Raw genomic sequence first — 24,536 nt, 5'->3', positions numbered from 1 at the left:
CCCGAAGGTCATTAGACTCTTCACTTCTGTATCAATCCTGGAGATAAAAACACTGTGGAGGAGTGAAACAAGCATGCAGCCAAAGCTCAGGCAGGGAGGTGCTGCCCGGAATTCTGCGTGGTGCTCTGTGTTAGAGCTCACTTCTAACAAATTGCACATCACCTCACAACCAGCCAATATATATAACAAAATTTATCTACTCTCTTTCAGGTCCATGCCTCAAGATCACTCAGATGTGTTTCAAAGAACAGTCTCTATTCTTTTATATTCTTGATGTTTGTTTTTCACTTTCAGCCTCCTACTGATATGACATGTGACATCTGACAATTTCCAATGCCCTCATTCATCTCCACATGGTGCTTGAGCACTTTTTCCATTCACCCTTTTTTCTTACACCCTTCTGCAATTGACTCAAAGGACTGTATTACTAAACTCGAAGTTCACTAATCATTGACTGCTGAAGGTTTAATTACTATGTAAAAAATGAGCAAACACCAAGTCTTCTAAATGTCAGCCAGAGAGTTCCAGCACCTTCCTCCCCATCCCACCTGCTGCCAAGGATGTTAATGTTTTCAAACCTTCTAAAGGAGCCTGCCTGGCCTACTTCAAAAGCTTTAAAAGCTGCAAAGTTCCTCTGACTTCTTCCAGTTAGTTAAAAGCTATTAACTTTTTACAAATAGTTAAAACAACCCTGAAAGCTTTCACAGTGAAACCTGACTGATCTATACTTAGTATTGTAATGCACAGCCTCAGGTGATGGCATCAAAAAAATTTAAATATCTCAATGTTACAACACATTATTATATGATGAACCACTGATCTGTTAATCCAAACAACACAAATCACAGCACAGCCAGCCAAAAGTGAGGGCTGAACTCATTCAAGCCGTAGGAAACCGTGAAGCAAGGTCTGCGGCAGCACACCAAATACCTCCTAGCTCTTCAGAAAGCTACAGTATTTTCATAGAGAGATCCTGAAATACTCTGCAGAGAATTTTTAGAAAAACAAACTCTACAAACAGTAATGTGAGCTGCCAACAATATTTTAAAGAAAAATAAGAACAACTTCTGGCACTTAGCATCTTTCATCTAAGAGCTCTAAGGAGCTTTATAAGCAGTAGTACCAGAATAGGTTTAAGATTACTGTAGCCATTTAGGCAAGGAAGTTGGCACACTAGGTATCAACCAAGCAGTGAAGAAAATCTAAAGATTTCTCATGCCAACCACTTAGCCATGTTTATCTTCACAGTATGATTGTTCTAATAAGATCTGTGTAACTCCAGTCATGTGAATGCAGAGATTAAGTAGTATATTTTCTGTTACCCTCTATCATAATATTCAGTTTTCTGCTAACACCTGGCAGCATCCAAGGAAGAAAGTACTTAAATGAAACATACATTTATAAGCTATTCTATAGGGGCTTTAAACAGCTCCATGCATGGGAAACTTAGCAGTCAAAGGTGGAAATAAATATTTTGTGACAATGCAGTACTCCATATATCTACTCAGTGTAAAAATATTCAGCAAAAAGTTTTTTAGTATCAAAGTTTTGATGAAAATCATTGAACAGGTTTGAAGCCTTGCCTGGAGTAAACAGAAAGTTCATCTTCCACTGCTTGTCATTTTTAATTCCCACGTGACAAGTTCTACAATACCTACATGATTAGGGCAGGAGAAGATTTTGTATTTGTTATACCCACAAACACAAAAAATGGATCAGAAGTAAACAATCATATTTTTGCCCATGAAAGGAAATTGATTTGCCTTCTTTAACAATTTGCTACTGTTTATATATATATATATATTTATTTCCCCCTAAAGCTGTTTAACTATGAAGACGTCAATTTGTAAATACTCTAGCATGAACAGCCACCATGAGCAGACAAATCAGTTATTTGATCTAGGTGGCCCATTAACATGCCTCTGATTTTCAGGGATGTATGTATGTATGTATGTAGTGTATTACTTCTTAAAAAAACTCTATGAAAACACTGGGGTTATTTTTTCCACTGAAAAGCCAGTACCAGACTACCATCTTACTTACGTGCTGCAAGTAAAATGTTCCTTGCTCAGTGGCCACTTTTCTATCAAACACAAAGAGAAAAGGGGGAAATGCTGTACTTACTTGTTAAAAAGGTTTAGTCCAATCCTATAATGGCGTTTCCTGATAATATCATTACTGAAGGCAGGCGAATCCCAGCTGTTACGAGTTTCTTTGTGGTATGTTTGTTTGCTCAAGGTTTGCTCCCTTAGACTGTCTCTAGAAGAAGATTCCGAGCTGCAATTTATCGTATCATTGGAGTTGGAAGTGCTGTTGATGCTGTCATTGTCTCCATCAGAATAATCAGACTCTGATTTGCTTTGCCTGTTTGCTGTGCCATTAATAGCTAAATGACTATCGATAGGCCTAGGCCGGTGTCTTGCCTCCTGTTCCTCTCGGGATATAATCTTGGCAGGAATATTGTGAGGGATATGTTTTGGGCTTCCTTGCTGACTAGTGATTCCTCGGTCATATGCGTTTTGTCTCTTTAACGAACCCCTCTCTGAGCGATCGCTCAAGTCCACTGAGCTGTCGCTGGGCGGCTCTATAGTTAGCAACGGTAGGTGATCCATTCTCATCCTCTGCTCCTGACATTCCAGGGAAGGGGTGCTCCTGCAGCTCGTATCAGTGTCTATCTTATCGTCCTTGTGGGTCATGGACCAGTACTCTTGAGAAGAGTTCACTGAGCGGAGCCTTAAATCAGATTCTGTGCTAGATGGTCTGTCAACTGACTGGGAAAGGGGCAGGGGTGGAGATAACTCCTCCTCGTCGATATACAACGTAACATCACTATATGAAGCTGTCATCTCATCAAGCTTCCTGTGATCCACGTTGTGGATTGCTGGTTTAGTCTGAGCACAGCTATCCCTTTCCAGTTCACGACTTCTGACCGGATCTGGAGTCTGGACTTCATCAGAATGGAGACTACGGCAGTTCAGCGCATCATCAATGGACTCTGCGAGGGATTTCACTTGCCTGGAAAAAGCATCCTCCAGTTCCGTTATTGCATCGGCGAAATCAGTAGATGTTGCTGGAGACTTCATGGTAGCTGACTCTCCAAGGTCACCACATTCAGATTGCACCAGAGATCCCAGCTTTGACCCATCATTTGTAACAGAAACTTGTTTTCCTTCAAAATAAGAGCTGTGGACTTTCTCAGGTCCTTCAAAGGAAAACTGCATTCTCATATTGGACAGTACAATGCGTCTTGACATACGATTTTCAGACATAGAACTTCTAAGACGCTCAAAATTTTTGTTCATCTGATACTGGCGAAAAGCTGTTTGTATGGTACGAGCAGCATGTCTAGTTATGAGACGGCCTCCATATTTCCGTTCTAGCATTTCCACCTGTGAAAGGGTAAACACACTTACTTTTAACTTGATGCATGTTACAACAAGGCAAATGCCTTTAAAGTATAATAAATATATATATATTGAACTTTAATTTTCAGGAATTTTTCATAGTGCATACTGGTTTTGAAAGTAAAAGCTCGAAGCTCTAAACTAACCACTGCACAAATAATGAACCAGACATTTGCAGAGTCCACCAGAAAAATATAGACAAAAACATAGCTCTGTGAACTCTGTCATATAAAACTAAGGTGCTAGCAACTTGTCTGTGTTTAAGTGTTGGTTTTCACGTCTTAGCACTGGCATGCCCATGTCAAAGCAGACCAGACAGCACTCCGATGCAGCGTAATGCAGTCGTTCGTTCTTCAAAGGGAGAGCTGTTCTGAACGTGAAATACAGGTACACTGCAAATTGTCATATTTTGGGAGCAAATTCTAAAAGTGGCTGTCACTGTTCCAGGCATGTATCATGTTCTACATTAATAAAAAAACCGGTAGCAGAGTTTCACTCATGCCTGATATCAAAGCAAAACCGAGCCTCTGAGGCCAGACACATCCAGAGAAGTTGCTCGGGGAAAATATCCACATCTGCAGTCTTCCTCAAACCAAGAACATATTTTTCAGACTTTCTAAAGACAAGTTCAAATCTATTTTCATTCTTGTAATTACACTCAGAGTTGCCAGTGTTTCCAATTAACAGAATAAATATGCAAAATAAATACATTATAAATGCTATCAATTTAACCTGAAAATGACATGAAAATGGCTTTTGGAATACTCATTAGAAATTTTCAGACCTTTCCTATGAAAAGCATCACTCATTTAAAAAAAACCACTGAATTAGATTAATAACTAGCTTTAATTACATTTTTCCCAATACTTAATTACTGTTCCCCTGATTAGTCTTTGCTGGATCCATATTATTCGCAAACACAAAATGCCCATGACAAAACAATATGTTTAGTACCACCCATACAAACACCAGTTTTCTAACAGTGCTTTTGTGCTGGTCCAGGCAATTTTCACATATTTATCCAACGAATCAAAAGTCCTTTTTCCTCTCTCACAAATCCAGGTACCCTCCTATCATTAAATATAGTTCTTTAATTACTCATCTACATGCTTGTGCACACAAACCCCCTCCCTGCCACATGCTTCGGAGATCTCTCCAATTAGTTGTTAAGTTCAAATATTGATGTGCAGAGCAGCACCATCCTCCTTCTGTGGGAGGAACTGAATGCTGCTAGTCCATTGTCTACCACTCAGGAATTGTTGGAAAAGTATTTCTTTCAGTGCTATTGACAGGTTCAGCAGTTCCCACTCCCCTGCCACATTAAAGATTATCTTCTTTTTGGCTAGGTTGTTTTTAAATGCAAATCATTGATATTTTGTTGTTGTTCTAGGTGCAAAAATTATAATGCACGATTATTGGCATACCTGTGGAGGGCAACTGCCCCAATGGGCACACATCAGGATTACTGCTGAGGAACTGCCCTTCTGACCACATCAAACTCCCTTTTTTTAACTGAACTCAAAAAGCTGGGACTGATCTCTGAGCTAGGATTCTGAACATCTCAGAAAATTTACCTCTAATGTGTCTTTAAAATTTAGCCTTTCACCCCAAATGGAAGTTATATTACCTATTGCACATGTCTAAGAGGCTATGAGGTTATTTGTAAGGAATTCTGAAGGTGAAAAAAAAAAAGACTAAGAACTTCTATCACAACCCTGCCACTCCCAACACACATTTGCTACCAGTTCTATCCATAGAATACATTAGGTCAAGTGCATTTAAATAAATGTAAAAAATTATTTTCCTGGACTAATCACAAAACAAATGATGAAAATTAATAAAAAATAAAAAATGAATTATCTGAACGTTATTCTTGTAAGTAGGTTGTTGACATTCATGTTTGTACAGAAAATGATATCATTGACTATCATAAATTAGGGGAGGGTTGGTGGGAATTTTAATTGCAAGTATTTTGGAACTTGCCTACGTGATTTACCAGACCAGTGATTGATATTTCTAATAAGTTCTAATGCACATTTAGTGCACGTTGCTTTTAGGTAAAGCCTTGGATGTTTTCCTAAATAGCTTAAGTATCTTCTGAGATTTCAATGAGAGCATTTTCAAGAGCAGTAAGCAACTCTTAGGTAGCAAGCTTCCTTTATGTATCATTGTCACTTTTTCATTCTGTGGGAGTCCCTGGACAAATACAAAACAACATCTGCAGTCCTCATTCTCTGTCATACTGGCATAAAAGGACACATGGAATTAGCCTCTGCGGAATATCTGCAGTGCAGGACACCCCTTTAGTAAGCCTAGTGCTCTGTATTAATCTCTCAGGCAACATCTAGCATAAAACTGCCAAGGGTAGAAAAGAAAGTAACAGTTTAGATCTCACAGGGAAATCAAATTTAATACTAGAGCTGGCATAAGATAGATCAAGAATTAGGAACTTGGTTTGTGCCCAGTTTGATACAGAATTAGGTGAGCATAAAGGCTAACCTAAATCCAATTTGCTATCCCAAATACTGGCTTCAACATTAAGTCAGAGCTCGAGCTTTGATCTTCCAGGCCTCTCTGGACAACATTATATGTCTCTCCAACCTGAAATTTTAGAACAACGAACAGATTGCAAATGAAAATTAGCCCCTATGAATTTCACTAACGATGAATGAGTGGTCAAAAATTTGGAGTAGTTTGCTTCCTGCAGAATCTGCAGAATTTTGCCTGCTTTCCCATTGTCCATCTTAATGTACAAGTTGGAGGGACTATGCACTATACCATGATGCTTCACAGCACATAAAATATTAATACTGTGGGACAAGAGAAATCCAACAACAACAAAAAAACACATATGCACTGGTGCCTTGGCTATTGTTCGTCTATCAGTAAAATCCAGTGCATCCTTACGGTAGTAAGGTATTACAGCATCGATTTCAATTGTTAGATATGGAAATCAAATGTTGAATATGGAAAATAAATGGCAATAAACATCTTTCAAATAGGACTACATTCAGAATAAAGCTTAAAAGGAATGGCTGAGGCTGACTGACATTAATGTATTGCAGAAACGCCTTGTTAGGGACAAAGGCTTTGAATATTTACATAGCCTGCATCTAGTCCTTTGTAAGGCATATGGGAGTATGTGGTTGGGTAGAAACTAATTAAGACCCTGAATTCATCCCACAGACGTGGGAGAATATCAGCAGTAGTAGGCTCTTCCTTTCCTTCAGGATCAACAAAGATATCCAGATTTCAAAATGACTGATTTTCTTAGAAAACCATTTTGCATTATTACGTTCTTATAAACAGTACTAGTCTCAAGCATGAATCACAGTTCCTGACGGTTTTTACTTTTAACTCTATTAATGTAATTGTTGGTGTTCTATCAGGGGGTAGGATACGGAAAGAGTTTAAAAGTTCAGAAATGCTAAGTTGGTTGCAGGGAAAAAACAGTATTTTCAGTATTCTAACTGAAATGATGCTGCAAAAAGTTTTCTTCCCAGCTGACAAACACGTTGCCATTGTCATAAATGAGGTTAAAAATAAAAATAATAAAAAACAAAAGCTCAAATACCTGCTTATCCTGTAGGTCTGAAGAGAGTTCATAGCTCTCAGAAAGTGATCTTGACCTTTTAATAGCTTCTTCCTCTGCTTGTTTTCGTAGTATGGATGTCGAGTGCTGAAGTTTCGGCCTCCGAGATCTCTGTTGTCCAGGGGAGACGGAATACAGCCCGTAAGCAGAATGCTCGTAATGGTCTGGGCTTATAGCTGAGCTGTGTGTTATCGGCCCTTGGTGGTAAGCTGACGGGCTGTCCAAAGACGTGCCAGTTTCACTGCTTGGAGCTTCACCCTCAACACTAGACAGACAATAAAAAGACAGGAAAATCCTCAGGTGAGTACTGTATACCAAAATCCTCTATAAACAAATAGCACAGTTCTGCTTTTTATGCTGCCATCCAGCACATGTTACTCAAATTCATAGTTATTACAGGGTAATGTAGATAATGACGTCAAATACCACAGTTTTCATTGAAATTTAAGCAAGTCTCTATTATTTTTTTTTTTAAGAGGTCACCTTCAGAAGGTTAGTCAAGCAGAAGAATGGAGATTTCAAGCATTGTTTCACTTTATACATGCTAAGTAACTCACTTAGCAACTGCTGTGTAAAGTAAATGAAAACACTTCGTTTCTTAGAAGAACAGCTATGATGAAGAAGAGCTACTACGTTTCTCAAACCTAAAGTTTAGAAAAAATAACTACAAGAGAAATCTCATTTATTTATCTGCTAGGGAGAGATTGCTCCCTTGGGATACTTTTGGCATGCTTTAGAGTAAAGCATCCCAAGGGATGGTGTTTCTGGCTAATGAAAGTAAAACAGTTCCAGGTAGGGAATACACAATAGGAGCTATCTAGCAAATGAAATACTTTCTTTTCACATTAATGCTGCTACTGCTATGGAATAAAATAAAGAAAAAAATAAAACCTTCATATTAAAGGGCTGCACACAATAGGAAACATTTTAAAACTGAATCCTAGTCAAGCTTTATCTTGATGCACTGATGACTTTTTAATGGTAATTTTTGTTTGATATTTGCAGCAGCGCATTCTCACATTGCAATAGTGTACCTGCTCCCTTCCACAGTATCTCTTGTTCACATTTCGCATAAATTCTTACTATGTGCCTCATCCTGTGTACAGAGAGCACTGATAGAAAAAATAAAATATATATATATATATTTTTAATCACTCAAAGACTTAGCAAACACTTTTCACACATGCATAAACATCAGTGCTTGCAGTACTTCCCCTACCTTTTGTTCTAAGAACAGGTACATCAAAACTCTAAAGGCATACGCAATTCCACATGCTCTCACAGCACCTTCTGTTTCACATACTGCTTTCATTCACATATATACAAACATAAAAAATAAAGCCCTTCTGTTGTCTCTCGGAAATGAAATGCTGTGATCCTCGCTACACACACATACCACAGCAGTCCCTTCAGCAGTTCAAAGTACGGAGCGACTTCTGAAAGAGCACTCTGCACCGGACTGCAGTGCCAGCAGAGATCAAGGTTAACGCTGTCAGAGCTCTCCTCGCCTGCACGCTGTGTACTTTTCAAAGTGCGGGAGAAAAAAGACCCTTCGATTTCTCAAAACATTTCTATAAACACGCAGAACTGAAGTTTCTCTTTCTTTGCCCATCAAAATATGACTCTATCCAAAAGGTATTTTCAAACATACTTTACCCGAGCTGGAAATATTTTCAGTCTACACACATCACTTTTTCCAAAAAGGAAGCTGACAGGAAACAAAATCCCTTTTGCTCAATGACACAGATGGCTTTTAACTTAAAAATGATAAATTATCCAGGGTTTTGCTAGTGACATTGAAACCATGTAACCACCCATTAAAAACAAAAATCTTTTTCTCTCTAAAGTAGCCATTTCTTACATTTATACTATTCTAAAAATGCTTCGCATTCTCTCTTTAAATACTAAAACATATTCCTCTGTTCTTCTGCTGAACTAGGAGGCCACACTATTTTGTACATCCCAGGTTCCTGATTAAAATCCTATTTATAAGAACTTTTCATACACGCACGGTGAATTTGTTTTATAATCCAGTCTAAATAAATAGGAAGTCAGGAATTATCTGCATTTCTCCCTTCTTAGGATCCGTGACTTTTTTGCCTTCCCCTCCCCTAAACTGTAACCTATTTAATAATAACCCTGCCATGTTGATTACAATCTCACATTGACATCTTAATAACGATACCCTCAACGGATCACTTAACCTTTCCTCAACAGAGGTAGTACTGCACTGATCAGGAAAAAAAAAAAAAAAGGAAGTGGGTCTACCCAAGGTTCTGATTAAAGCTAGGGGTTTCTTCTCTGTTTTTAGTTTTCTTTCATACTTTTTCCAGGCAGAAATATGAGCCATGAATGAGTTGTGCTGCTTGATCTCGTTTTGCTCACAGGCCTATTCCCTGCCATCACATGCCTGACCTTTGAAGCAGGGAAGTAATTATCTTTAACAACATGCAGCCTCCTGCACAGCAGTATGGCAGCCCTTTAAAGCAATCGAGAATGCACAACTGCTACTGTGTACTGAGGGCTCTTTCCCATGCAGCCTTCCTCGTCCGTTAATTTAAGAAGAGCTGAAGCTTCACACCAGTGATTTCATAAAAATGCAGCTCCAGTGACAAAGAAAAGCAGCTCGCTTTCTTCTTATTATGACTTTACATATGTTTGGAAAGGAAAAATATTTCAAGAAATATTACTTGCGTGGAGTTCTGGTGCTGGCAAAAGATGATCGCTCTGCTATGGAGGAAGTGCACGCGGAGCATCATGCAGCAGGAGTTCGCCATTCACAGTGACCCTGTCCGTGTCTGTTTGAAGGACTGTATGCTCAGAAGGGTACCTTGGCTTCAAAACAGAGCCAGTCACTGCAGGGTTAGCAGCTTCTTTTGTCTACCCTTGCACTAGAAAGGCCGACAGACAAAACTATCAGGGACTCTGTTCCTAGCTCGCAACACTGGTAACAGTCAGTCCCCCTATGGCTAGGGGCCAGTTAGACACTTCTCCAGCACTACTTCCTCACACTTCCCCAGATGGATGAGAAATTCAGTACCTTACGTGCACTGCAAAAGCGGACAACACATAACAACACTGACCCAGTCTCTAGTAGAATTAATAAGAACTTCTTAATAAAGGTCTCTGATTTGAGGCATCTGCCAGCAGCCATACATGTCCAGTAGAATTACTGATAATTTCAGTACTCAGAGAAACTTACAGACAAATTTGGTTCATCCCCCTGCAATTTACAGCAGCGTACTACTAGGGAGAACAGCGATGCAGCAAGTATTCAATTTGGGAGAAGGCAGAGCAGTTGTCATTAACCTGTCATTTTTAAAACTTCACTTGCAATGTCACCCTCCTGCCTCAGCAGAAAGCAGAGATTCATCATTCGACAAGCTAGAAAAAGAAAAATGTTGCTTGACCGTATTTTACAGAAAAACAGAGAATGGAGCATCTAAATGGTGAGAAAGGAGCATCTAAATGGTGAAAATGGAAATTAAATATTTAAAAATAATTAGTACTAATAACTTGACTTTGCATGAACAAAACTTTAAAACATGGTCATAGAAAAAACTTTGCTTCCTTGAACATCTAAATCATTTTTCTGCAGCAGTGACCAGTACTGTCTGAAGCAGGTTCTTCTGATCAGAACTTGTCACAGGCAGTTTCTGCCTGCATAGACCTCAATCTGTACTACTATTAAAAAACACACTGAATCAAGGAACAACTGGGAATATGGAAAGCTTAAAGAAAATGGAAGGAGACCGAGTATAGGATTTTTGACACATCCCAATGGATATGTACAACTACTGGCAAAAAAAAACAAAAACAAAAAACAGCTTAACTTTACTTTTTCTAACTAATATAAGCCAGTAGTAAGTACCAAAAATAGATGGATTGAGGCATTATCTTCTCTTTTGCATCTGTGTGGCTTTGGACTTCCTGGAAGACCTGGGCAACACACCACAAACACCTTTATATTTAAATGCATCAACTGAGGTGAGATATGTGCACGCACGTACGAGCTGTTCTCTGCATCAGCAGGGCAGTGAGCTCGGGGTCCCCCGTGGGGCAGTGAGCTCTGCGTTCACCCACGATGTGCGCTGAGCCCGCACAGCACCATGCTCACTGCTCACTGCCCTCTCAGAACCGGAGCAATACCACGTGCAGGCAGCGGCTGCCACAAAGCTGCTGCTCCAAGTGACGTGCATAGATGTGAAAGCTGAGCAACACAGAACGTGGCTACATCTTTGGACTAAAGTAGCAAACAATAGATCCAAACGACAAAATGTAAAGTAGAGGCTGTTGTTAACTAAGCTGAGGTCTGTTTTGTTGGCGGTTGTTTTACAGTTACTTCCCACTATTCAGGTGACGAGTTTGCCTCAAGAATTACCTAACAAGAAAAAGCTCTGTCTTCCTTCTTCCCTCTGTCTACTGCCAAACATGGTTGCGTGGTTAGCCAGGACCAAACCAAACCACTCCTCTCTGGGCATTTCAGCTGCATGAACCTGGCAGGTCTTTCTGTTCCCGTGTCTCATTTTATAAGTTCAGATCAGAAGTTGTTACTCCTGATCACAAAGGCTGTAATTAATTGACCAGTACACTAAAAACAGCGTCATATGTTAAAACAACATAGTTTTCAGGACATTTGAATATTTACTACATTATTTGTGATCTATTTTTCATTTTTATATCTGTACCTTCCTTTTCCTTCTGACCAGAAACTGGAAAGAATGATGAAGACCTAAATTTCAGTAAAGACCAAACCCTGAGCTTTTCCACGAGCATAAATTTCCTAGTCCCACTGAGAATAATGGCCAAATGATCAGAGAAGCCACAAGTTCGCATCCATAGACACAAGCATTTAGCTGTCAGAGGGACTATACTATGAAAGAAGCAGAGTAATAACCAGGAAGAAGCAGAATAATAAGCAGAATAACCAGAAAAGCAGAAATTGACCGCTTACTGAGGCCCACTACCTTATCTTCAAAACTGCATGCATGTAAAGAGGAAGCTCAACATCAGAGGCACAGGATCGCTGGGTATTCCCATTCACCCCAGAAAGCTCACAGTTTGCACAGTGCAGCATCCCAGCACATTTGCAGCACTAGAATACACAGACAATGAGAACATATGCCTACAGAAATCTTCCAAATGCTGAAGCCAGTACACTGCAGACTGTAGATTTTGTTTGGAACCAAAAGCAATTCAGCATGCTTCTAAATAATATAAATGCCAAACCCAAACTGCATGCAGTGTGTTAAAATAGAACCAAAAAACCCTCTGAGTAAATATTTGAGAAATGCTTTTACCAATAAATGCTCTCTGAAATCACTGGTAATTTTCATCACTCATTCAGAATGGACTTTCAACAGTGCAATATAAAGACACGAAATTGAAAACAGGCTCCAACAACTGGATGGTACATTCATGAGAACCAATCCCCACTACATCCATTCTGTAAAAACATTGTTTTGGAAATAATGAGGAGTGTGACAGTATAATATGTTCGTGCTGTTACATCTTAAAGCTTTTTCCATAGTATTTTATATCCTTAAAGGAATTAACACAAATTCAAAGGTACACACGAAATTCATCTGAATGGTGGAGGGTATGTACAAGTATGAACACAAGTATGACATTCGCTGCCAACTCACATTCTAGCTGATAAAACTACCACTCAGCCTTGCCATGGCACCGCACATGCTCTGTTCTCGAGGAAACAGAAGGGCTTTAAAGCACAACTGGTGTACAGTCTGGGGCCAGAAATGGCAGTCAAAACTCCAGGCAGCCTGCATAACCTGAATTCGGGCTGAACTTAATGAAGTATTTATACACTTATTTGTTGCAATCGTGAAGCATTTGCCTGAGTAGTAGTTCATGAAATTCTTCAAATTTATCCCTTCTCTAACTTTCCTGTTCTTTCATGAATTGATGTCACTTGTTCCCATCTTCAGGAAAAATGGAGATAAACCCGGTTCCCTTTAAAATGTATCTACTGAGGGAACAGTTCAGCAAACTGATTTTTTTTTTTTTTTGGTTCCAGAAACATTAACAAGTTAACTACAACTAAAGTATCTAGATACCTAGGGACTCAAATATATAATTTATGAGATACATTTAAAAGCACAACAAAAAGAGTGAAACTGTTTACATGAAAACCTCATTCCATAAATATGATTCCCAGTAAAACCTCTACCCCATTCAAAAATACATATCCCATATAAGTAGGCCCGAATGCCCAGGAAGCAAGAAGTGCTATGCATCTGTTTTACACCAACTATATCTTTTTAAAATTTGGAGGTCAGAGAAGTCAAACTCCAACCATAACTCCTAATTATAGATCCCCCCTTGACATGCATCCAAATTCTCTACCTAGCTCAAAGAACGCAGACCAGAAGTCGCCGTGGAACTGAGTAACAGACAGAAGCTCCATGGCAGCTGCCAGAGCAGCTGGTATGGCCAGACATTTCCAACACGAAGCCTGAAAAACACATCCTAAAAAAATGTTTAGGTCAAACCAAGGCATTCCACATAGGAACAAATCTCCACAAAAGTTATTTTCCTGCATATAACTTTTTCTTTACAAGTGCAACAAAGTCCTACTTTGAATGTGAGATTTTAAACCACAATTACAAACAACACACTAACTAAAACTATGACTCCCCATATGCAAGTTAATCTGAACATATACATTCATTTGACAGGAGGGTGCACCCCACTGCTTCAAAGCTGGCTTACATTTCAGTACCTGTGGTGTCTTCTACTATGAACTAGGAGGTGTATTTAATTAAAGCTCTGACGTATGCATTGTATTAATTCAAATTATTCTCTACAAAAAGTTCTTAATGTAACTTCATAAAATGCAAAACTAGCCATGTGTAGCTCATACAAGCTAGTTTTTTTTAATACCTCCCCCCTCCTTCCAATATTCCCCAATGGGGTGAGAACATTTGAGCAGAAGTATGTTATTAGCACAATTTGGAACAGATTACAATCTGGTCCTTACTTCCATTTCTGTTCTGTACTGCTCTAGTAAACAAAAGCCAATTATATTAAGAACTTACACAAATCCCCAAATTCAATAAATGCAATAACATTAACAAACCAATCTACCTTCAAATATACACTGTCAAAAGTTCAAAGCCATTATGACGGACAGCAGTATTCACAGGCATTGACAAAAGCTTTGATCCAGGAAAGAAATATTGACCGACTTGTTTTACTTAGAACACACTCTCAGCTGTTTCTGTTAGAAACAAACGAAAACTTTGAATATACATCAAAGTAATGTCCCAGGTAATTCGTCTCACTGAAGTACACATCATTGTACGAAAAATCCAGACAAAATTTGCATGTTCTCAGAAGCGAACACTAATAACCCCACCGCCCGATGCTGTCACGCTCTGTGGAACAGGCTGCCAGCAGCACCCAGCTTCAGTGACAGCACAGTCTGAGGACCACTGACAGGGCGCAGATCCACAGGCAAATACCACTGTGTGCCCTGCAAACCTTCAGTTGCTTTCTGGTCCAAGTCCTGCATTTAAAGTTACAGAAAATTCCTAGCATCTGCTCACTTGGACGCTACAGACACTCATCAGATAAGCCCATAAAAGGTGTTTATTTTTTATTTTTTTAGAAGACATTTTGACCCACAATCTTATATGCTACTAGCAGTAGCAGAGAGCAGGGGAAGAACGATGAGATATGATTTTCTCCTTTCTAAACAGAACGTAGGAATTAATGCACGCTTTCTTCTGTAGCAGAGATGCACACAAGAAAGATGAAAAGAGAGCCAAACAGAAATTTACCCTACTTCTTCATTTAAGGGAACAACCTCTATAACAGATTTAAGAACTAAGAATACACTTTTGAAAAGAGCTTACTTGAGATTATCTTCAGCTTCCAGGGAGGAGAAGGAAGGTTAAATACCTCACATATCACCTTTGTCTAAGTCAAACAGTGGCAGCATGTTGGCAGACATGCATACTAGCAGACATAAGTATCTACTACAGAAGGGTGAAAACCAAACCAACACAAAGCAAGCTCCTCTCCCAGTACCCACTTAATGCCTTATGAAGCGGATCTGCTAAAGGCAAAGATGTATTTTTTCATTAATTAGCAGCTGGAAAGTAGCAAAGGAGCCTGACAGCATCAACAGAACTTGAATACAGGCTACAAAAGTTACCTTCTGTCTCAGGGAAAGACAGAGGATGCCATTCTCTGCTAAGCTGTGCTAACCATCGCACAACGCATATTTACTTAGCAGTGACCATATTCCATACTTTGAACTAAAAAAAAATGGACAAAGTAATATTAACAGAAGACTACAGCAATATTTTGAGGCTTGTGGCAGGAAGAGTTCTTAACTTTATCACCACAATTTTAAGATTTTTTTTAGAGGTTTGTCTTTATTGTCTGCTGCTCTTCTTTGCGTGTCAACACCAAACATGATACAATATCATCTATGCTTCAAAAAGATCTCAATCTGCGAAGGTCTACCTACTACTACAGCCTTTGCCTTGTTTCTCCTATGCGAACTCTTACAAATGGGAGAAGCTTTATAAATCTGTGGAGTTTCTCAATGTAATTGTGCTCAAATTTGACCTCAGCTACTTACTATTTGTTCAGATCTATCATTCAGCACCTTGAATCCTCTCATTCACCACACATGCTACATACGACATGCATTCAAGAGAGTAAGATACTAGAGCACGTTCTACCACTTATAATATCATGACATGACCTTCATACAATGCTAATTTTAAAGGGAAAGATTTAGTTTCTGCAGCTGAGGAAAACCTGATTTGCATGCACAGCTGAAGCAGCATTTGATACAATACAAAAATCCTTGGCGACACACAGCAGCCAGCCTCGTCTTTCACCTCTGCTGTGGCTTCAGCTGTTGTGTCAGCCAGCCAGAGGAAGAGGTGACGCTGAATGACACCGCTGAGAAATCATCTCGCTAGCAATTCATTTCTGTAAGAAACTAAATTCTAGTTTTCTCTGCACATCAGGCCCCGGTGGATAATAGTCTACAAGATGGGAAAGAGTATGTTTATTCTATATATACACGTGTATTAAAGATCCTTAATGAAATCCTATTTACTGAGTAATGACAACTTTTGGGCAATGGAGTTTCATACCCAGAACAAAACTATATTTTCATCTTAGATCAAATACACTTGACAAAGCCTATTATTTGACTTATGTTAAGGTTTTACCCCTTTGCTAGTTGAGATGATTAAAAATAAGGTACAGTACACACAGCTCCCAGAGGCTGACTTCTCCCTGGAGTTACAGATAAACCTCCTGAGGTTCCGAAAGCAAAGTACTTACAGAAGCCAATCCAAATCCAAAAGGAGGGCAGACTGTTAACAGTCAGACCAGACAAAGCACTCTCACCGATTTAACAGCCTAATTGTACTGTTCAGCTTTAAACGCTGCACAAAGCCCGTACTTGGAGTGCCAACTACCTTGTGCCAAGTCTGAGCAAAAACAAACACAAAAAGACAAAAAATGTACTAGCTTTATCTAATGGAAAACAAAGTGATTTCAACGTGCATAAATGCATATAGGCATGAGAACTCTCAGCAGGTAGATAACAAAATGGATAAAGGAGAACATAGAAGCCTCTTGCCCATTTCCAGCAAAGTTCAGAGTTTTGCTACAGAGCAGTGAGAACGGGAACTGCCCTGGAGCTTTCTGCACGCAGCGGAAGAAGCCTGAACTGCAGAATCGCTGCTAACCAGGCTTTAATCACAGGCATCCTCAGCGAAGTGAGATTCTTTTCCCTTGCAACACACCCTACATTTATATCAAAGTGTACAGTACTTAACATTTAGGGAAACAAAAGGTAAGAGTGCTTTTGCTTACAAGACAGAGCTCGGTGGAAAAGAAAACTTTTTAGCTGTTACTTCGATTCAAGACAATGTGTGCAAACACAGAAGGTGCTCGCTGACATGCCCAGAAACACATGCTGAATCTGACCATGTGCAAATCTCTACTCTCAGGACAAATGAGACATTAGATACCTACAGCCTCTAAATCAGCTAAAGAGCTGACATGATCCTTCTCATTCACAAACTTCCTTCCTTTTACATTTCCTCTCCATTATGCTGACTCCGTACATTTGATAGTTCTTTCACTGTCAGGGAGGAATTAAATAAATGTAGGCTTTCAGCAGGGCTTCTGACCCATGGCACTGATCACACACAAAAAAACACAACACAGTAGCAATTCCTGTCTTGGGATCCTATAGGTGCTATTTCAAAGCTTACTATAAGCCAAGAATGGATTCCCTACAAAGCCTACCCACCATCACATTTTAAAATCTGCCCTAACTAACTTTACTTGCTACTGACAAATAGAAGACCTCCTGCACATCTACAGAACTGGGTGATGGCCAGGCTGCAGGCAGCACAGCAGCTCCGTTTGGGTGCAGCCCAGCACAGCTCTGTGGCTCAGACTGCCAGCACCCTGCGGGACTCCTGCGGGGGCAGCCGGCCGTGGCTGCCGCGGGAGGCTGAGCAACCACAAAGGAACACGGGGTCTGAAACACAGAACTGGGATCGTTCCTAGAATTTCCAGGCTCCTCACCATGATGTGATCCACAGGTCATTCCATAAGAGAAAATGGTCTTTTAGGACAAGGGTAAAAGCCTGGTTCCTGAAAACAAGGGTCACCATTTTGTGAACCAGAAATCACAGAATCACAGACAGGTTTGGGTTGGAAGGGACCTAAAGCCCACCCAGCCCCACCCTCCGCCATGGGCAGGGACCCCAGGCTGCCCCCAGCCCCATCCAGCCTGGCCTTGGGCACTGCCAGGGATGGGGCAGCCACAGCTCCTCTGGGCAGCCTGGGCCAGGTTCTTGCCAGTCTCAGAGTGAAGAATTTCCTTCTTGTGCCTGACCTACATCTACCCTCTTCCAGTTTAGAGCCACTACCCCTTAATCCTATCACTGCACCCCTGACAGAGTCCCTCCCCAGCTTCCCTGTAGCCCCCTTTAGGCACTGGAAGGCCGCTGTAAGGTCTCCCTGGACTTCTCTTTCCCAGGCTGAACAACCCCAGCTCCCTCAAGGCCCTCTCCATAGGAGGGGTGCTCCGGCCCTCTGAGCATCCTCGTTGCCTCCTCTGGGCTCACTGCAACAGGTCCACGTCCTCCTGGTGCTGGGGCCCCAGGGCTGAACACAGGGCTCCAGGTGGGGTCTCACAAGATCAGAGCAGAGGGGGAGCATCACCTCCCTCTGCCTGGTCACGCTTCTTTCGATGCATGAAGATTGGAATATCACACAACGGGCTCTTTGCAAACACAGATTTTGAAAGTGTCTACCACAGACGGTCAGAAATGATCTTGTGCAACATGCTGCACTGTGGCGGCCCAGGAAAACCTGAGCTGCTACTTTTCTTCTAGGCGAACCTAATCAAAACCATCTTGGTCATGTTTTTAATAACAAAAGATTCCAAGACTACAACAAGTTGTTACCATTTGGGACAATTTCCAATAAATGCTGGGCAATCCTCTCCTGTTTCACAAAGGATTAACAGTGTTACAAACAGGAAACTGCTAGGCTGTGACTCCTCATTCTCCCCAAAGCTGATGCACTGGTATCAGCCCCTTCTTCAAAACAGCTTCCAGCCAATACTTCTCAGCACTGGTTATGTCCGAAACAAGTTCCACAAAGCAGAAGAATATATAAACAGCAGTAATGAACTGTCTTTTGAGAATCTAAGAACAGCTGAAAACATTACCTAACATTTAACACCCTGTGAAATGTCGTTAGCTTCAAAGCATGAGAATCACCCCAGACACCTCTAGAATGGAAATAAAGCAGCTGTTTAACCACATATTGCAATAAAGCAGAACCACGTAAGAAAGAAAAATAAAGATAATTTTTATTCCCAATTGAGAGCGCAGAGAGAATTTAGGTTAAGAGAAAAGCTATAATTACATTGAAACATGACCAGAGAGCCTGGGTCTTACACAGACTGTTCTGTTAAAACACTGTCAGACCTGGCGGAGTTGCAGCTGATCAGGAGCACCGCCGTCCATCTCACTTGAATGATGACTTCCTCAGCACAACCTCCCCAAGCGATGAGGGAAACGCTGTCTCAGGAGTATCTATCTCTAAAGGCAGGGGTGCTTCCCACTAAATCACCCGTTCCTTCCTAAAGATTTATCCTGAGTTCTGTGGGAGTACCAGCACAGCCTGCCCCCGCCTCGACTCATGAAAACTGACAGGATTGCAACCAGAAATCAGCACGGCTGTAGGCTACAGTGAAAACAATACACAGAACTCGAGTTACATACAGACCAACACAGGGATGGCTACGCTACAGTGCCCACAGCCACTGCTGTATTTAAACTCTTCACGTGATCCGAGGTCAAGTTTGGTCTGGTCTACCATGAAGGCTGGGAATGAAAATTAAATGAAAGTCAAACACTCCCTTTTTAGGATTTTATGACTGGCTGTACATACACCCTGTAACAGAAAATGCATTGAGTTTGTGTCTTCCTTTGCTCTACACTCCATGAAGATGACAGGGAGGTCACGCATATAGCAACAAACAGAGGGAAGTTAGTTTTCTTTCTCTCTGTTCTTACCAAAACATTGAAAATCCCGACATCTCCATCCTTGTTAATCTGGCAGATCTTAAGGACAACTGAAATGTTTGGGACTAAACAATGCAAGTCCCACCCCCCAAACAAGATTAATAATTTTGGGATTCCTTTTCTATTCACTACAAGTAGCCACTTATGTAAAAGGAAACCAAATGTAACTGTTGCATTTTGTTTGTGTTTGCACAAGGCAACGGGGCCCTTGGTCTTTAAACAGAAGTTAAACTCAGATGACACCGAGCTACTGAAAGAATCTGATTACCAGATACACTCCACCAATTTCCTGTATTAAAGGCTACCAAAGGCAGCCATTCCAATTTGCTGCTTCTCCCACTGAGATAAAAGGGTTTGATTTTTTATCGTACCAAAGCCTGGCCTTTTTACTTTATTTTTATTAGTAACAATTTATAATATTATACAATATTATATTCTACAATTATTCATGATAATGTTATGAAAATGTTTGTAGCCTTTTGTCTATTGTAAGGAAGCAAAAGAAGATTTATTTGGCTAAATTTACAGTCCTCTTTAACGTAATACTAGGGCTTTGTGCTGCAGTGGATTAAAGCAGCATCTGTTCTTCTCTGGAAACCTGGAGTCAAATCACAGCAGCACAGCAAACTTGCCATCTCTGTCTGTACCCTAATTGCAATTGACCTTACCCCAAATAAAATTTAAAGGAAATCCTGCAAGATGCAAGAAAGCCTGTAGTCATGTAACTAAAATGATTTTGGTTAATAAGTGTCGCTAAAAGCCCACAATTGGTAATTACTTTATGGGGGAAAAAGTGTGAATTAAACACGTGTATTTACATAAGTTTACATGGTAATATCCAGGATGATGAAAAAGTGAACTTTAAAATCCAGGGCCTGATTCTGCTCCTATAACTACACTGTCCCATTAGACAACAGAAAAATAGAAGCAGAATTGGGAATATGAATTCAGCTTGTGGCCTGTGCTTGACTTAAACATAAATGAAATCTAACCAAAGCACTTAACAACACCAGCACACTTTCACCCCAAACCCAAGACTCATCTGTTCAGAATTTCAGCTGTTCTGCTGAGCAGGCAATAGCTGGGTTAAGGGCCCATCTATTTAATGTAAGAAGTAGCATAATCAGGGCTCCATCCTGAATATAGCTTCTGAGATCTCCTGCAGCTCTGTTATTAAATAAACATAAAAAGCAATAACTGATTGACAGATACTGCGATTAAAATATGTTTGGCTCTGAAATTAATAACAATATTCCCATTGACTCTTTTGGAAAACCAACTACACAAATGCTGAAATAGGAAGAAAATCACCCTCTTATGAAGGCATCCTTCATAAATGATGGGAAATCCTTGCAACAAAGAGGCACAGGAGGCACAACAACCCAGCCAACCTAGTCCATGTGCCAGAATCACAGAATTGTCTAGGTTGGAAGAGACCTCAAGGTCATCGAGTCCAACCTCTGACCTAACGCTAACAGTCCCCACTAAACCATATCCCTAAGCTCTACATCTAAACGTCTTTTAAAGACTTCCAGGGATGGTGACTCCACCACTTCCCTGGGCAGCCTGTTCCAATGCCTTTCAGTAAAGAAGTTCTTCCTAACATCTAACCTAAAACTCCCCTGGCTCAACTTTAGCCCATTCCCCCTCATCCTGTCACCAGGCACGTGGGAGAACAGGCCAACCCCCACCTCGCTACAGCCTCCCTTGAGGTACCCATAGAGAGCGATAAGGTCGCCCCTGAGCCTCCTCTTCTCCAGGCTGAACAAGCCCAGCTCCCTCAGCCGCTCCTCGTAGGACTTGTTCTCCAGGCCCCTCACCAGCTTCGTCGCCCTTCTCTGCACCCGCTCAAGCACCTTGATGTCCTTCTTGTAGTGAGGGGCCCAAAACTGAACACAGTACTCGAGGTGCGGCCTCACCAGAGCTGAGTACAGGGGGACGATCACCTCCCTAGCCCTGCTGGTCACACTGTTCCTGATACAAGCCAGGATGCCGTTGGCCTTCTTGGCCACCTGAGCACACTGCTGGCTCATATTCAGCCGACTATCCACCATCACTCCCAGGTCCTTCTCTGCCTGGCAGCTCTCCAACCATTCCTCTCCCAGCCTGTAGCTCTGCTTGGGGTTATTGCGCCCCAGGTGCAGGACCCGGCACTTGGCCTTGTTGAACTTCATGCAGTTGACCTCAGCCCATCGGTCCAGCCTATCCAGATCCTCCTGCAGAGCTTTCCTACCCTCGAGCAGATCGACACACGCACCTAACTTGATGTCATCTGCGAACTTACTGAGGGTGCACTCGATGCCCTCATCCAGATCATCGATAAAGATATTAAAGAGGACCGGCCCCAGTACTAAGCCCTGGGGGATGCCACTAGTGATCAGCCTCCAACTGGATTTTTTCCTCCTTCAGTTGTGGTCCTTCACAGTTTTTTTTGAATACAAGGAGAATGGGCAGGATAGAAAGAACCACAGGGTAGCTTGAACCACTCCTTTGCTCCTGTCAGAAAGGGGTAGAAACCAGGAGCTGTGTGGGCTTACAGCAAAGTACAATTGCCTGGGTCTTGAGACTAGGAAGATCTAGTGGATAATTTCCAGGACAGCTTTATGACATTAATATTTCCAAAACAGAGCTGCCCTGATATCAGGCTAAATCCAGATTTACTCATTGGAAGTCACACAGCTGAGGCACTGAAGTTAAGGCTACAGTGTCTTGAATTTCAGGTGGAACCCCGTACGGCATGCAGGGGGATGTGCTTCACTAGCAAAGCAGCACCCCCACTTCTAGCACCCTGTGTCCCAGGCGTCTGCTCGAGCCACCTGACTCCCGAGTATGAGTGGTGTTCAACGTCAAGAAGCAGAAGTGAAATAAGTGAGGAAAGGCTAAATACCTACAGGTATACAGGTAGCACGCCTCCACAACTGGAGCCAATGCTGGTTTTGGTCCAGGATGACACCTCGCATCCACCAACAGGGGACGGGCTACTATAAGGCAGCCTCTGTACCTCAGCTGCTGCTTACTGGTGTTCAAGGCACAGGCAGTTTGTAAGCATAATTTGAGTAACTAAGCAAGTGTGCTAAGCCGCTAAACAATGATAAACAATGATCTTCCTCTTCAGAAAGTTTGGTACTTGAATTGCCATCTTTCTATCTGGGAGAAAGAATGATCAATATTAAGAAAAACTACGTTTCAAAGCTGTTGTTCCTCCCAAAGTCCTAGCAGCCAACCCAAACATCCGCAAGAGAGTGAAACAATCCCAGCCCAGAGGTGATGGAAGATTATTCTCGTGAAGACTAAATACCCGGGGGAATACCTTTTGTAGCCACACAAACAGAAACGTAATTCTCTTCAGAGAATTTGCATGTTGCAAGTATGAAATGGTCACAGGGTGAGAAAAAAAACGCGCAAGGTCATGGGGCCACCTGGCCCAAGAGGTCCCTTCCCAGTGCCCATGAGGTGCAATCCCCCTGCCAGCGCCCGCCCTGCCCAGCAGAGCAGGACCCAGGTGCTGCTCTGCCTCAGTGCCCTGCAACTCCCCGTGCAGATCTGCAAGGAGAGCAACAAACCAGTTACTGCTCAACTTGGCATTTGCACTTCTCAGGTGAAAAACTGAACTCCTTGGGCATCCTTATCTGAAAAGCACAAATTATTCAAAGGACTGGAATTGCAAATTGTTTATTAGCAGGGTTTCCAGAAAGCTGCTGAAGGGGCAAAAAAACGACTATGAGCTGTTGACACAACTGAGTGCTGTAACTTTCACTGGTTAACTCCAACTCTGGTATTATATTTAGTATCTTTGATTGTTTCAGATTAGTAGAAATAGGAAAAAAAAAAAAAAAAAAAAAAAAAAAAAAAGGATGATAGCTGAATTTACACACACAGCCGTGACACTGACTGGGCTGCCTGTTCAACTGACAGAAAAAAACAGCTGACTACCACATACCAGTACCCTCAGTGGCTGCAATTTCAGCAGCTAGAACAGGAGATCACAACAACAAAACAAATCTGGTACAAAGGGAGAAGCGAAATGAGAAATGGGTCATTTTATATGGCAGGACTTAAGTTCCCCAAAAGCACTATATAGAGACCCTTCATAGAAACGCAGAATTCGATGTATCTGCTGCAAGGATAGACACGGCTAAACGCAGCCATCCAAACTCAGCACTCAGCGATTCTTCTTCTAACAGCTCGGGCAGAATAATCACGTTTAACTGAAAGGAAGTGCAGAGCAAGGCGCAAATGGAGAAGAAAAGGCTGAAGCATCACTGAATGGCAAAACGTAACCGTGTGAATACCGGCAGGGTGTAACTACAGGAACATTTATGAATTACGGTGTAGCAAGCCATGCAAATGTAACCTCCGCTGTGCAAACAGTACCGACAGCACAGGAAACTTACCAACGCGACTTTGTTATGTTCCGTAGGGACAAAGCGAGCTCAAACATATGGCTGTAAACTGTACTATGAAGCGTTTTGCTTATCAAAAACCATTTTCCTGCTGCAGTCACACGCAGTTATACCGAATCTGGACACTTTCTCCTCTCATAGTTTTCCACACAGGCACTCACGCAGTTTCTGAGTGCCCACCTTTCTTTAAATCGCATATCTTCCCACCAGCCAGTCACCTCAGAACACCACGCATTTTGGGGGGGATAAACTTTCCTGGTTCCGGCAGGGACACACGCATTTATTTGGCGGGCGCACTTGCCCGCAGAGCCGTCCCGGTCCCCCCCGGCCCCACACGCACAGCGCTGGCACCCGGCAGGTCCCCTGCAGCGGGACGCCGGCTCCGGAGGCCTTTGGACCCGCTCCCCCCGCGCCGGGCCGGGCCGGGCCGTGGCAGCCCCGTCAGCGGGCAGCGAGCCCCTGAGGCGGCCCCGGCGGGGCCCGGCCCGGCGACGGGCGGTCGGGCGGGCGCCGCGCTTTGTGTGACAGCCGCCCC

At 41.8% G+C, this 24,536-nt stretch overlaps 1 protein-coding gene across 10 annotated transcripts in view; it reads right to left on the bottom strand.

The window, feature by feature from the left end:
- The window catches only part of IQSEC1 (IQ motif and Sec7 domain ArfGEF 1), a 345,052-nt gene that overhangs the window by 46,498 nt on the left and 274,018 nt on the right, over positions 1-24,536 (bottom strand). For all 10 annotated transcript variants that reach the window (XM_032194058.1, XM_032194048.1, XM_032194049.1 and 7 more), the window contains 2 exons: positions 6,979-7,261; positions 2,125-3,389 (listed from right to left, as the gene is read on the bottom strand). In XM_032194058.1, coding sequence (XP_032049949.1) covers positions 2,125-3,389; positions 6,979-7,261 — 1,548 coding nt within the window. The remainder of the gene's footprint in view (positions 1-2,124; positions 3,390-6,978; positions 7,262-24,536) is intronic.

Source organism: Aythya fuligula, chromosome 10, assembly GCF_009819795.1.
Source record: "Aythya fuligula isolate bAytFul2 chromosome 10, bAytFul2.pri, whole genome shotgun sequence".
In the NCBI taxonomy this organism is placed as follows: domain Eukaryota; kingdom Metazoa; phylum Chordata; class Aves; order Anseriformes; family Anatidae; genus Aythya; species Aythya fuligula.
The sequence above is the reverse complement of the archived record's forward strand: the minus strand, read 5'-3'. Positions and strand labels throughout refer to the sequence as shown.